Source organism: Pelophylax lessonae, assembly GCF_965119305.1.
Source record: "Pelophylax lessonae genome assembly, chromosome: 6".
NCBI lineage: Eukaryota > Metazoa > Chordata > Amphibia > Anura > Ranidae > Pelophylax > Pelophylax lessonae.
Window position 1 is genome coordinate 82,698,336 of NC_138773.1, and position 13,522 is coordinate 82,711,857.

At 44.6% G+C, this 13,522-nt stretch overlaps 2 protein-coding genes across 3 annotated transcripts in view; one reads left to right on the plus strand and one right to left on the minus strand.

The window, feature by feature from the left end:
• Nucleotides 1-9,778, minus strand: part of BRAT1 (BRCA1 associated ATM activator 1) — a 44,887-nt gene extending 35,109 nt beyond the window's left edge. Inside the window, exons 1-4 of one of the 2 annotated variants that reach the window (XM_082262479.1) lie at nt 9,670-9,778; nt 6,032-6,166; nt 3,078-3,232; nt 1,242-1,386 (exon numbers count right to left, since the gene is read on the minus strand). In XM_082262479.1, the coding sequence (XP_082118605.1) occupies nt 1,242-1,386; nt 3,078-3,232; nt 6,032-6,158 (427 nt within the window). In that variant the 5' untranslated portion in view covers nt 6,159-6,166; nt 9,670-9,778. Of the gene's footprint in view, nt 1-1,241; nt 1,387-3,077; nt 3,233-6,031; nt 6,172-9,669 lie in introns of those variants that run through there. The other variant, XM_082262478.1, reaches the window with a different exon arrangement.
• A 199-nt stretch (nt 9,779-9,977) lies between these two features.
• The window catches only part of IQCE (IQ motif containing E), a 114,228-nt gene continuing 110,683 nt past the window's right edge, over nt 9,978-13,522 (plus strand). The window contains exon 1 of the mRNA XM_082260643.1: nt 9,978-10,083. The gene's annotated coding sequence lies outside the window, so the exon portion shown is untranslated. The remainder of the gene's footprint in view (nt 10,084-13,522) is intronic.

Consider the following 13,522-nt stretch of genomic DNA (forward strand, 5'->3'; position numbering starts at 1 on the left):
AGACCGGCCATAAACGGTGTTGAACGCCAGAGGGAATCCCTCCTGTGGAACTCCTGTGTTCTACCGGCAGGGGGGTCAGGGGAAACCAAAACATATCGGCCGAAAATGGTGTTATCTACATATTGCCGATAAAAGAAAAAGCTGCAGATAATGGTGCCAAAAACACGATTTTACTGTGCTTATATTGTGTTTTTCATAGGTCATGTGACTCAAAAACCACATTAAAAAAATGTAGCACGGGTACGTTTTTGATGTATTCTTACTGCAATTTCAAAGCATCTCAATGGGGAGGTGCATTTTTGGTGCTGTTTTTTTTAACTGACCAAAAATGCAACAAGCAGGATTTTTAACACCACAACGGAAGAGCAACAGACCAGTGTGAAGACATACATAGAATTTAAAGGGATACAATATTCTTGAGTTTTTCTTGCGCTAAAGCTGCCAATAATGGGTGAGAATAAATTCATATTCATTTAAATTCATGATATTAAATAAAAAGTTGAATATAATACAATTATTAAAAAAAAAAAAAATCTATGCATTTTTTTAAAACTGTCATTTTCGGTTTTCAGCCAAGTGCAGCCTGCATTTTTGGTTTTGGTCCCAAAATTTCCATTCGGCGCACCTCTACTATCTGGAAAATGTAAATTCTTTGTTACCTGTATATGGGCCAGGTAATATTTTGATGTACTTCTTGTAGAAAGATAAAGCACACTATTCATGTTCTGGTAGGACAGGCTAGATCATATGCCTAACTGCATTTATCCTTTGAAGCAAACCTGCTAATAAAAGGACAAACTGATTCTGCAGCTCTATAGTGACTGCCTCACTTATTCTTTGTGTTGTCTGCTGAGCCCCCCTCCCAGAGATTCTATGCAAATACTGACTTTCTGAAAGTCAACAGCAGCAAAGTTCTAAGCACACCTCTCCAATTCAAGGGACAATGTCCAGGGCTGGCAAAGTCACCCTGCTACCAAGTACAGGTTTAAGGGATGTGACGAATGTGTGCTTGTCCTCCCCAGATCTAGAAGTTCAGGTTTTTCAGAGACCATTGCAGATAAAGGAGGCAAGCCGGTGGTACTAGTGGACCATGCTATACAGATGCAGGGTTGCTTTACTTTTTATCCACATGTGACAGCTTTGCTATAAGGATTGCAAAACTGCTGGGCAGTTAAGGGTTATAACGAAGACCTAAGCATAAAACAGGTAGTGAAGAAATGTATAATCTTTAGTATACTCACCACACTGATGTAGAAGGGTAACAGCCTGCTTGTGCTGCATCATGCAGAGCAGTCCTTGTATCCAAGCTCTCCTAACTGACGCATCTTTCCAGGTTACATTATTGTAGCTCCATTCCCCAAACATATTCTGTACAATATCCTTAGCCTGGAAGGGGTGACAGCGTCAGAAGAAGAGATTATTCTCAACATGAGGACAGAAAACAGCGAGTCATGAAGATGATAAATCAGAAAACTACACATGAGAAATAGTTAGAGAACTAGTTATCAGTTTATTAGAAACACAACTTTACTATTAACACTTTTTATATAGCTCCAACATGACCCCCAACACTTTACTAATTGTACGCTTGTTTCAAATCCACAACTCAGAAACTATTGAGGCCAGAGACAGCTAATATGTGGACAGTCACTGAAGGCCTCGCCATCTGAAATGTTAGTTGCTTAGCTATCATTCTAATCCAATCATCTCCGTACTTCCTAAGGCTCCATTCACACTTGTGCGATTTGTCATATGACTTTAGACATCAAAAATTGCATAACAACTCACAGCCCATTCTTTTCAAAGGCACCCGTTCACATCAGTGCATTTTAAAATCCCAGCAACTACTTTGGTAGTTTAATGTGACTTTGGTCCACAGAATGTCAGATGAAAGTCCCACCAAAAGTGACTTCAAAGTCGCAATGGAAATTGTGCAACTTTGGAAATGTGAATAAAGCATAAATGTTACAGGCTGAAAATATGAGGAAGTGAACCTAGCTAGATTTGCATCCCACTGGCCACGTATACATAACAGCAGGATCACACGGTCTGCCTGGGTCCACACACTACAAGGGTATTAAAGGTATGGTATTGTTTACTTGACCTATAGCAAATGGATATAAAGGTTTTAGGCAACCGCTGGGCTCAACTTTATTTCTCCCTATCCCAGGGGTTTCTTCCACTACTTTTCTTACCTACCCTGTCTAATTACTACCCCACCTTCTTTCTTATTGCATACAAAAGCATATGTGGTGATAAACCTTCTATATGGACTTAAATCTAACTTTTGTGGAGATCTGTGATGTCACAATATAGCAACACAAATACCCATCTCAACACTCCATCGGACCCAAAGAGGTTGATTTGCTGAAATTTGTAAACACAAAATCTGGTGCAGCTGTGCAAAGTACCCAATCAGCTTCTAACGTCAGCTTGTTCAATAAAGTTTGACAATAAAACATAGAAATTCCATTACACAGAGCAGGTAATCATAGATATGTTTGTTATTTAAAAAAAATGACCTTTACAACCACTTTAAATAGGAGCTCCAGGCACCTATAAAAAAAAAAAATAAAAATCAGCAGCTACAAAAAGTCTAGCTGCTGACTTTTAAAAAACAGCCACTCACCTGTCCCACGATCCAGCGGTGACCACACCTCAGCAGTCTTTATTCTCCGTCCTACCTCAGCAGCGCCAGTATCTCCATTATCGGCACCCGGCCGTGACAGCTTGCGGTTTCACAGCCGGGTGCCCACTGCGCATGGGCGAGTCACGTGGCGCATCCTGGATTGGTCGATGCAGTCTTCTGGGACCTGTCATTGTCCCAGAAGACTGCAGGGGGAGGGAGGAGAACTGCTGCGGCACTCAGAATGGAAATGGGAGCAGGTACCTGTCAAAATCGGGTACCTGCTTCCCCCCACCCCAGTCCTCATAAGTGCCAATTGTGCTTACAATAGTGGGGGACGAGTCCTTAAAGCGGAACTCCCCCTTTTGAGTGGAGTTCCGCTTTAAGTTCTGTTCTATTTTTGAAAAACCCAATAAATGTATTTGTTCCAGACAAACATGTATGTACCCACCTTCAGATACTCAAATCCTCCTTCCTGTGCTGCAAACATGCCCACCAGTCTCATAGAGAAAGCCAGGAGGCTGGGATCAGGATCTCCCATATTCAGAACCTGCTGAAAAAGTCCTACAAGACATGGATTCTCTTCCAGGAGCATTTCTGGAGGATCTACAAAACACAAATATACAAGTCAATCATAATAAAATTAGTTTAAGTAAACTTGTGAAACAGGTTCCCTTTATTATCTTCCCCTTGCTCTTTAGTCACACCTTCTCTTTACTCTATCACCACCCATTGTGCCCACTGGAGCTTAGACAAGAAGCTTTATAAGCTCCAATATTGATCCAATCAAAGCTTATGAAAGGCCAAGAACTCTGTTCCTGTGTGACAGTGCCTGGGCCTTGTGACTGAGACCCCCATTGCTGCATTGTGGGATGAAGAGGAGAGTCACATTTTCTCACATACCTAGTATGTCACATCACTCCGATGGAGAAATGGAGTTGTAGGAGCGAAACCAGAGTAAGCCTAGGTTCACACTGCTGCCATCAGACTTTAATCCAACTTTCAGCATGATTATGCCTCACAACTTTGATATTCTAGTGGGCCAAAATCCTGCTAGAAACACACCAAAGTAGTACAGGAATCTTTTCTAAAATTGTGCTGCGCTGAGTCGCATTGATGTGAACAGACACTATTGAAAACAATGTGAGTTCTATTGTCATGTCAAGTCACATCTGAAATTGCACTAGTGTGAACAGAGCCTAAAATGGGGAAGGCTATTTAGTGAACCAGTTGCTTTGCATGGCTCAATTTAGCCACTTGCAGTCCAGCAACATACTGGTACATTGCTGGATTGGAAGTAGGGATCGACCGATTATCGTTGGGGCCGACATTCAATTTTTTGGAAGTATCGGTATCAGCCACAAACTGGCCGATATTGCTTCAAGTGGTTGTACTGGAGTGATGCCTGCCGCTACAGACATCCCCCTCCCCCCGGTACTGTTTTTAGAGCAGCCGGTCGGCTTTCTTGTAATAACAACCAATATGGCTAAGCAGCCATTTGGCTGTTATTACAAGCAGCGGGAGGGATCGTCTCCCCCCCCCCCCTACCGCCACTCTGCCCGGGTCTCCCGTCCCACCAGGAGGCCCGAGGGACCAGCTGGCATGTAGTAACCCAGTTGCGGCGTCATGACATCACTTCTGGTTAATGGAGCCTTAAAGGCGTCAGATTTAAAAAAAAATTACAGTATTCAAAACAGCCAAACTTGGTGTTTTGAATGCTTTTAAGTGCAGAGGAGGAGTTTGGGGTCTTACAGACCCCAGATTCCTCAATAAAGAGTACCTGTCACTGCCTATTACTGTCACAAGGGATGTTTACATTGCTTGTGACAGCAATAAAAGTGATTAAAAAAAAAAAAAAAATGAAAAGGACAGTGTAAAAATTAAAACTTTAAATGTGCAGAATATCGTCACTTAGAGCCGGTTCACATTTGGGCGATCACAGAGATCGCATGTAATTTGGAGCACACTGCTCCTAAATTACATGTGATCTCAATGCGGTGCAAATTTCAGCCATACTGTTTATCCGCAGCAGAATCGGATTGCATGGTGGTTCACACTAGTGCGATCCGATTCTGTGCGAACGTGGAGATTGCACTGCGATATGCGATCTCAACTGGGGGTGTAGTTAACTTTTATTTGACACCCCCTGCGTATCGCATATGGCAGTGTGAACTGCCAGGGGTGCGGAGGCGATGCGGGAACACGCTGCATATTTGCAGCGTTCCCGCATCGCAGAAGTGTGAACCAGGATTTAATATCAGCCTGAAAGGTGGCCGGAAAAATCAGTATCGGCCCTGAAAAAACGATATTGGTCTATCCCTAATTGGAAGTGTGATATTTTCAGTCATTGCTGCAGCAATAATTGAGATATATTTTACAGCCAGCGATTCCCTTCAATTTAAAAGTAATCCTAGCAGCTAAGAAGGCGCTGGATTACTTTTACAGGTGGAAGAAGTACCACCTACCTCTGCCCACCTTTACCAGAATCTCCCCTGCGACCGAGGAGCCCAGGAAGGATGTGACTAGCGCCATCTGATTTCTGGGACACAGTGAGAGGAACTGATGTTGTTCCTCCCAACGTGGGCCAACAGAAATCATAAGCGATGAGGATTTTATCACTTCTTGCTTCTATCTCATGTAAAAAGACTGTTACCGGCTAGAACAAGCATCTGATGAAACTGATCTTGGTTTGATCAGATGCTTTGGAGGGCAGGGTAGAAATCCGGGGTCACATTTGCATATGTTCGCACCAGACATGTGAGGTATCGCCGCAAATGTTATAGAGACAGCAATAATTCTAGTACCAGCCATCCTGTGTAACTCTAAACTGGTTACCTATTAAGGGTTATAAAATGCCACCGTAGCGTAGTTTGGCACCTTTCCACAAGCTAGCACAGTTTTAAAGCTTAACATGTTAGGTATCTATTGACTCGCTGTAACATCATATTTCACCAATTGGGTATTATACTGTATTGTGTTTTTGTGTATTCTTTCCAAGAATGCACATCAGGAAGTGTCTGTGATTGGCTCTCCTTTCCTTACACAGATACAGCGTGTGAGGAAAGAAGAGCTGATCTATCAGGGCACAGTGAGAACAGCATTTACATTGATTATCAGTGCCGCCTATTAATGCCCATCACTGCGGCCTCATCAGCGCACATCAGAGAAGAAGATAAATTACTTATTTGCAAATTTTAAAACAGAATCTAAGAAAAATTATTTTATTTTTTTCCCAAAAATTATAGCTATTTGTTGTTCAGCTAAAAAAAGCGATAAAAATGTCATATGGGTACAGTGTTGCATGACCGTGCAATTATCAAAGTGCGACAGCACTGAAAGCTGAAATTTGGCCTGGGCAGGAAGGGGGTGAAAGTCCCCGGTCTTGTAGTGGTTTAAGGTACTTACCAGTACTAAGCAATGACTTGAACCAATCTAGCAGTTTCTCATAGATGGAATCATCTTTTATCAGTTGTCTGCTGTCAACCAATACTCCACAGACGTGGGGGAGGAGCTGGGAACATTCTGCATCCATAACTAATCCTGTAAGAAACATTTATCTTTACTAGACATGAAACTGTTTAATTGCACTCTAGGCACACTGCTTATAACATCTTATAGGCCCCTTTCACACAGGCGGACCGTTCAGATCCGCCTGTCCGTTTTTTTGGCGGATCTGAACGGTCCCCCCATGCATTCCTATGGGGCATCGGATGTCAGCGGAGACATGTCCGCTGACATCCGACCCGATCCGATCCGTCAAATCTGGACGGATGGAAACCCTATTTTCCATCCGTCCAGCGGATCGGATCGGATGGGATCGGGTGAGAACGGACTGACGGTCCGTTGACATCCGATTTCCCCCATAGAGATGCATGGGGAACTGTCAGCTGTGTCTCCGCACACAGCGCGGAGACACAGCTGTCCTCCTGCTGCTCAGCGGGGGATCGGCGGCTCGATCCCCCGCTGAGAAAAACGGACTCCGTCCGATGGACGGAGTGTGTGAAAGGAGCCTTAGTTGACGCTTCCTTAGGTGAAATGTGGGAGAAGTGATGAGGACAGACAGAGCAGCCGAGCTCACAAAGAGAGCAATATGCAATGATTGAGCTTCATAAACATTTTCTATGTAATCTCTGACAAGGCTGGCAGTAATAAAGCAGAAATGAGGGCCATTTATTGTTTTTTTGGATAGAGTAATGGAAGGTTGTAACTAGGGATGCACCGAAATGAAATTCTTGGCCGAAGCCGAAGCCGAATAATAATAAAATGTTTGGCCGAAGGCCGAATACCGAACGCGGTGTTTCGCATTTTTTCCATTTATTTTGCCAATTTTTTGTCCTCTCTCTTGTCCTCTCGTGTCTCTCTCTCTCTCTCTTGTCCTCTCACTCTCTCTCTCTCTTGTCCTCTCATGTCTCTCTCTCTCCCTAAATGTTACTGTAGGGAATGGGATTCAGTGCACACTGCAGCCTTGTACCATAGGGTTAATGTTAGTGACACTGTAGGGATTGGGAAGGATGCTGGGAATGGAAATCAGGAAGCATGCAGGCAGCCTTGTAAATTTTAATTGCAGATACAGGGCACTGGGCAGGTCAGGGTTAATGTGGTAACATCAATTACTCCGTGACAATCAGTGTCAGTGTCAGTGTGGACTCGATCAGATTATAGTGACAGACAGTCTCTCATAGTGGTGGTAGTAGGAGGCTGGAGGTGGACTAGTAGGAGCCTGGAAAGGAGCACAGCCGCATACATTACATTACTCTTTCACTGCAGCCCGCCCCACACATTCAGTGAGTCTTACTCTCCTCCCTAGTTTTTTCAATGGCACATTCAGGAAGCCAATCACGCTGCGAGTAGCGGCACAGCGGAACCAATCAGGTGTGCAGGCACGCGTGATTGGTTTGCTGTGCAGCTAATCACGGCGTGATTGGCTTCCTGAATGTGCCATTGAAAAAACTAGGGAGGAGAGTAAGACTCACTGAATGTGTGGGGCGGGCTGCAGTGCACGAGTGAGTAATGTAATGTATGCTCACCGCTGAAGTGTCCCGGCTTCACGGAAGTCTGTGAGTCCTCCTCCGAGTCCCTTCCCCCTGTAAATATCGTGACCTCGGCGATATGAATATCGCCTACGGCCACAGAACGATAGTCAATATCATATTGACTATCGTTCAGCCCTATTATTCGGCACAAAATTATTCGGCCTTTTGACTTATTCGGCCGAACACCGAAAGTGCTACTTTTTCTATTTTCGGCCGAATAATGTTCGGCCGCCGAACATTCGGTGCATCCCTAGTTGTAACCCCTTCTCAGGTTTTACCATCTGTGTCCCAAAATGTTTTCTTTAGTTTTAGAGTGGAGAGGGATTAGAAAACTGTCATTTTTTTGTTGCTATCTGTGTCCCCACTAGGGAGATTTACTTTCTCTATTTGTCCGGTTTACCATTATCATTAAAAGTGAAAGTAAAAGAAAATTCCACATTTTGGGTTGATAGAGGGGGAATCTTCCAATGGGGACACTTGTTCTGGTGGCCTGGGGAATTCCTTTAAATAGAAGTATGGGAAAACATTTTCTTAAGAATCATACATACCTAGGTAGATGCAGCATCTGTCTGATGCTGCATCTGTCCCCAACTAGCTTTGAGAACCAAGCGATCAAAGACCGCTGATCGCTCGGTTCTCGAAGCTCCCAAAGCAGAGAGCTGCTGACTGTCAGACACCGCTGTCTGCTCTGCCCCCCCTTCTCACTGGAGGGGGTGGAAGCGGCTGGCTCATGCTCTCTGTGGCTCCCTGTAAGGCTGAGCCAGGTGCCAGTCCAGGCATGTGGGTGGATCCAAACCATATAGTCGTGATCTATCCCCATTCTGGACTGGCTCTGTGACGTCAATTGGCTTCAACCCGCTCTGTCAGCTGAAACCAGGTCACTGGAGTGCAGAACAAACTGCACTCCTCTGATCCACAGGAGAAGTACAACCAAACAAGCTTTGGCTGTACTTCTTTAATTTGCAGGGGGTTTCCTCTCACTTCCTGCTTTGGCTATGGGACAGGAAGTGAAGGGAAATCTCCATAATAGGGCACAGATGTCAAAAAGTAAAATAATAGGGGTTATCAGGGCAGCCATCAAAAATTCTGGGGCCCCTTACACAGCTTTAGGCCTGGGCCCATCCGGGCCGCAGGACGTGCCCTCTGGCCGTCCCACCTAATTCGCCCACTGGCTATCCCACCAGTCCTTCAGTGCACCCACTTCTATTTTAACACTCTTACAACTTAATATATGAAAATGAATCCAATCCATCAGAGTGTCATCACCATATATTCAGCAAAGAGACATCCCAATCCAGATAAGAGAAGGCCTTATATACTCAGCAAAGACACATCCCAATCCAGATAAGAGAAGGCCTTATATACTCAGCAAAGACACACCCCAATCCAGTAAAGAGACAGCCTCATATATTCAGCAAAGAGACATCCCTTCTGCTGCATCGGCTTACTCTGCAGCCACCCTGCTTTAGCAATTCTTTTTTACTACAGCTGCAACAACTCGGTCTCGTTGGTTGGGGCCTGGGCGGCCGGGCCCCTCTGAATGCACAGGCCCCCTACATGTGTATGGGCTGTCCCCCCCTGATGGCTGCCCTGGGGGTTATTATGATCCTCCCAGGAATCTTCAAACTACGGCCCTCCAGCTGTTGCAGAACTACACTTCCCATGAGGCATTGTAAAACTCAGACATGACTAGGCATGATGGGAATTGTAGTTCCTGAACACCTGGAGGGCCATACTTTGAAAACCCCTGCAGTCTATCGAAAATGAAAAAATAAAAAAAGTTTTGCCTCTAGTTCTACTTTATGTTTAAATATGAATGATATAATCCTATAAATGGAAGAAGAAGGTGTTCATGCAGTGTGCACATTCCTCCCATAGTGCAATGTGGGGGAGAAGTCCACCATTTCTATCCCCTCAGTGAAGAGCTGTGCTCACTCTTCCTGTATTGTACACCTCCATCCCCCCTGTACAGTATATACACCTCACACTGCAGGCTCACCGTGTGCTCACCTACAGGAAACCTCTCAGAGCTCTTCTAGTCCTACAGGAAACCAGAACCAGAAGGAGGCTTGAACAGCACGGCCTCGTTCTGGTTTCCTCAAGAACTAGGAAGAAAAAAGCTGAGAGGGTGTCTCGTATATTATATTTCCCAGCGTCCGTCCTCTGCCTATAGAAAGAGCCATTTGTGGCACGTGACTAGTGTAGTCCGCCCTTTTTTCCCAAATCAAGTATGGCGGCGAGTGCCTCAAGATTCTGTGCTCTGAGAAATGTCTCCGGGGTGTAAAGGATGTGATTCTTCGTTCCTTGGTTTCTGTTGCTAAGGACTCACTGAGCAACCCGGAGCCTGAGACTGTCCGGCCTGTGTACTGCTGCATGGTGGGGTGCTGGGGAGGGGGCACACCTGTGATCACCTCTGTGGGGAAGGTAAGTGATTGTACAGGAGGTGGGTACTAGGGCTGCCACCTCATCCCTTTAAACCAGGACACATGAATTACACTGAGGCTGATATAATGCACATAAGGCATTAGGTGAGTTTAATTACCATCTAAATCAGAACCTGTGTAATTAATGTGTGTCCTGGTTTAAAGGGATGAGATGGCAACCCTAGTGGGTGCATGTATATTTCATGGATGGTGGGGAAGGGGTGCATCTCTGAACACCCTCAGAGGAGTAGGTAAGTGATTGTACAGGAGGTGGGTACACATGTGATGGATGGTGGGGTGCAGAGAGGGAGCACATCTCTGATCACCTCTGTGGGGAAGGTAAGTGATTGTACAGGAGGTGGGTACTAGGGTTGCCACCTCATCCCTTTATTCCAGGCCACATATGAATTACACAGCTTCTCAGGCTGATATAATGCACATAAGGCATTAGGTGAGTCTAATTACCACCTAAATCAGCCACGGAACCCGTGTAATTAATATGTGTCCTGGTTTAAAGGGATGAGATGGCAACCCTAGTGGGTACACATGTGATGGATGGTGGGTGGTTGGTGGGGAAGGGGCACATCTCTGATCACCCTCACAGGAGTAGGTAAGTGATTGTACAGTAGGTGGGTACACATGTGATGAATGGTGGGGTGTAGATAGGGAGCACATCTGTGGGGAAGGTAAGTGATTGTACAGGAGGTGGGTACACATGTGATGAATGGTGGGGTGTTGGGGAAGGGGCACATCTCTGATCACCCCCCGAGGAGTAGGTAAGTGATTGTACAGGAGGTGGGTGTTGGGGAAGGGGCACATCTCTGATCACCCTCCGAGGAGTAGGTAAGTGATTGTACAGGAGGTGGGTGTTGGGGAAGGGGCACATCTCTGATCACCCTCCGAGGAGTAGGTAAGTGATTGTACAGGAGGTGGGTACACATGTGGTGGGGTGCAGAGAGGGAGCACATCTGTGGGGAAGGTAAGTGATTGTACAGTAGGTGGGTACACATGTGATGAATGGTGGGGTGTTGGGAGGGGGACACATGTCTGATCACCCTTACAGGAGAAGGTAAGTGATTGTACAGGAGGTATGTACACATATAATTCATTTTCATGTTTTAGGGACATTTTGTTGAATTGTTAGGATTCTTGATGTGACATCTCCCGATAAGTATGTATAGGTACATCATTTCTTCATTACTTATTGGATAAACCCCTTGGTGACAACCACCTTATTCTAAAAATCAGTCATTAAAGGAAGTACAGATTAGACAAATGCTGGCAGGAATAAACCTATTGCCTAATTGTGCCCACTATTATGGAATCATTTCCCGTCATACCAGGTTATATCATATTTATTTCTCTGTTATTTTCTAAGTCTCAGAAATATTCAGTAAAAAAAAAACAAGACAAATGTTACATTAAGGATTGCCGCACCCAGATATACATATGGCAGGGCTGTCAGAGGAACCGGATCTCCCTGGGCTTAGTCTCCAGGGAATGCAACACACATTTTACAGTTCTTCAGTTGGCAGGATTTTCAGCGTCGGGTTTAAAAAATCCTTCTACTGGATGTTCCAGGATATTTAATGCTGTGCTATTATTTACATCCCAGAGATATTAGGAATAAGAATTGCTGCAAAGACTCCACTTTTAGGTGAGCCTAAAAAGAAATGTAGTAACTGTCATTACCAACTGTTGGTAAAGGTGCAGGCTCCAGGGGTGTTTATCTTTTTTAAGCAATTGCTATAAATTCATATGGAGGCATACAGGAACACATCTGTTTAGTAGGGGGATTGTGGGCACCTGCTGGAACCACTTCTGTTGTAGTAGGACGAATGACACCCAGGAACACTTCTTTTGTAGTAGAAGGAGTGAGGACACCCAGAAACGCGTCTATTTCGTAGTAGGAGTGTGGACACCTAGAAATACGTCTATTTGGTAGTAAGAGTGAGGACACCCAGAAACGCGTCTATTTGGTACTAGGAGTGTGTACACCCAGAAACGCGTCTATTTCGTAGTAGGAGTGTGGACACCTAGAAACACTTCTATTTGGTAGTAAGAGTGAGGACACCCAGAAACACATCTATTTGGTAGTAGGAGTGAGGACACCCAAAAAACACGTCTATTTCGTAGTAGGAGTGTGGACACCTAGAAATACGTCTATTTGGTAGTAGGAGTGAGGACACCCAGAAACGCGTCTATTTGGTAGTAGAGAAGGGCAACAAAAATAATTAGGGGAATGGAGGACATCAGCTATGAGGAAAGACTACAAGCACTGAACCTATTCTCTCTGGAGAAGAGACGATTGAGGGGGGATATGATATCAATGTACAAATACTGTACTGGCGAGCCTAGCATAAGGAACAAACTATTCAGAGAAAGGAGATACAATAAGACACGTGGCCACTCACTAAAACTTGAGGAAAGGCGGTTTAACCTTAAAGTGCGTAAGGGGTTCTTCACTGTAAGAGCGGTAAGGATGTGGAATTCTCTTCCGCAAGCAGTCGTATCAGCGGGGAGCATTGATAGTTTCAAAAAAAACTATTGGATGGACACCTTAAAGACCACAACATACAGGGGTATACAATGTACGGTTAAAAGCAAACACACACACACATCATAGGTTGAACTGGATGGACTTGTGTCTTTTTTCAGCCTCACTAATTATGTAACTATGTAACTATATGTAAGGAGTGTGGACACCTAGAAATACGTCTATTTGGTAGTAAGAGTGAGGACGCCCAGAAACGTGTCTACTTGGTAGTAAGAGTGTGGACACCTAGAAACACGGGAGGGTGAGGCGGACCTCATGTTACAGATAGGATTGGCAGCAAGTATGGGAAATGTCATTATAATGGGGGACTTTAATTATCCTGATATAGACTGGGCAGAAGGAACCGCGCATTCAGCCAAGGCTCGGCAGTTCCTAAATGTTTTGCAGGACAATTTCATGGGTCAGATGGTGAATGCACCGACAAGAAACAATGCGGTACTTGACCTACTGATTACCAACAATACAGACCTGTTCACGGATATAGAAATACGGGACAACTTAGGGAACAGTGACCATAGGTCAATTGGTTTCAGTATTACAGTAATAGGAAACACAAGGGTAATATAAGGACACTGAATTTCAAAAGAGACAATTTCCCTAAACTGCGCTCGCTGCTAGAAAATATCAAATGGGATAGAACCCTGGGAACAAAGAACACGGAGGAAAAATGGGAGTGCTTCAAGAGCATACTTAACAAGGGGGTGGGCCAATGCATTCCACAGGGAAATAAATTTAAAAGAGCAAAACTAAACCCTGGGTGGCTAAACTCCAACATAAAAATGTATATTAGAGCTAAAGAAAAGGCCTTCAAAAAATACAAGACTGAGGGGTCATTGGCAGCATTTAAGCACTACAAAGAGTGTAATAAGAAATGTAAAGACGA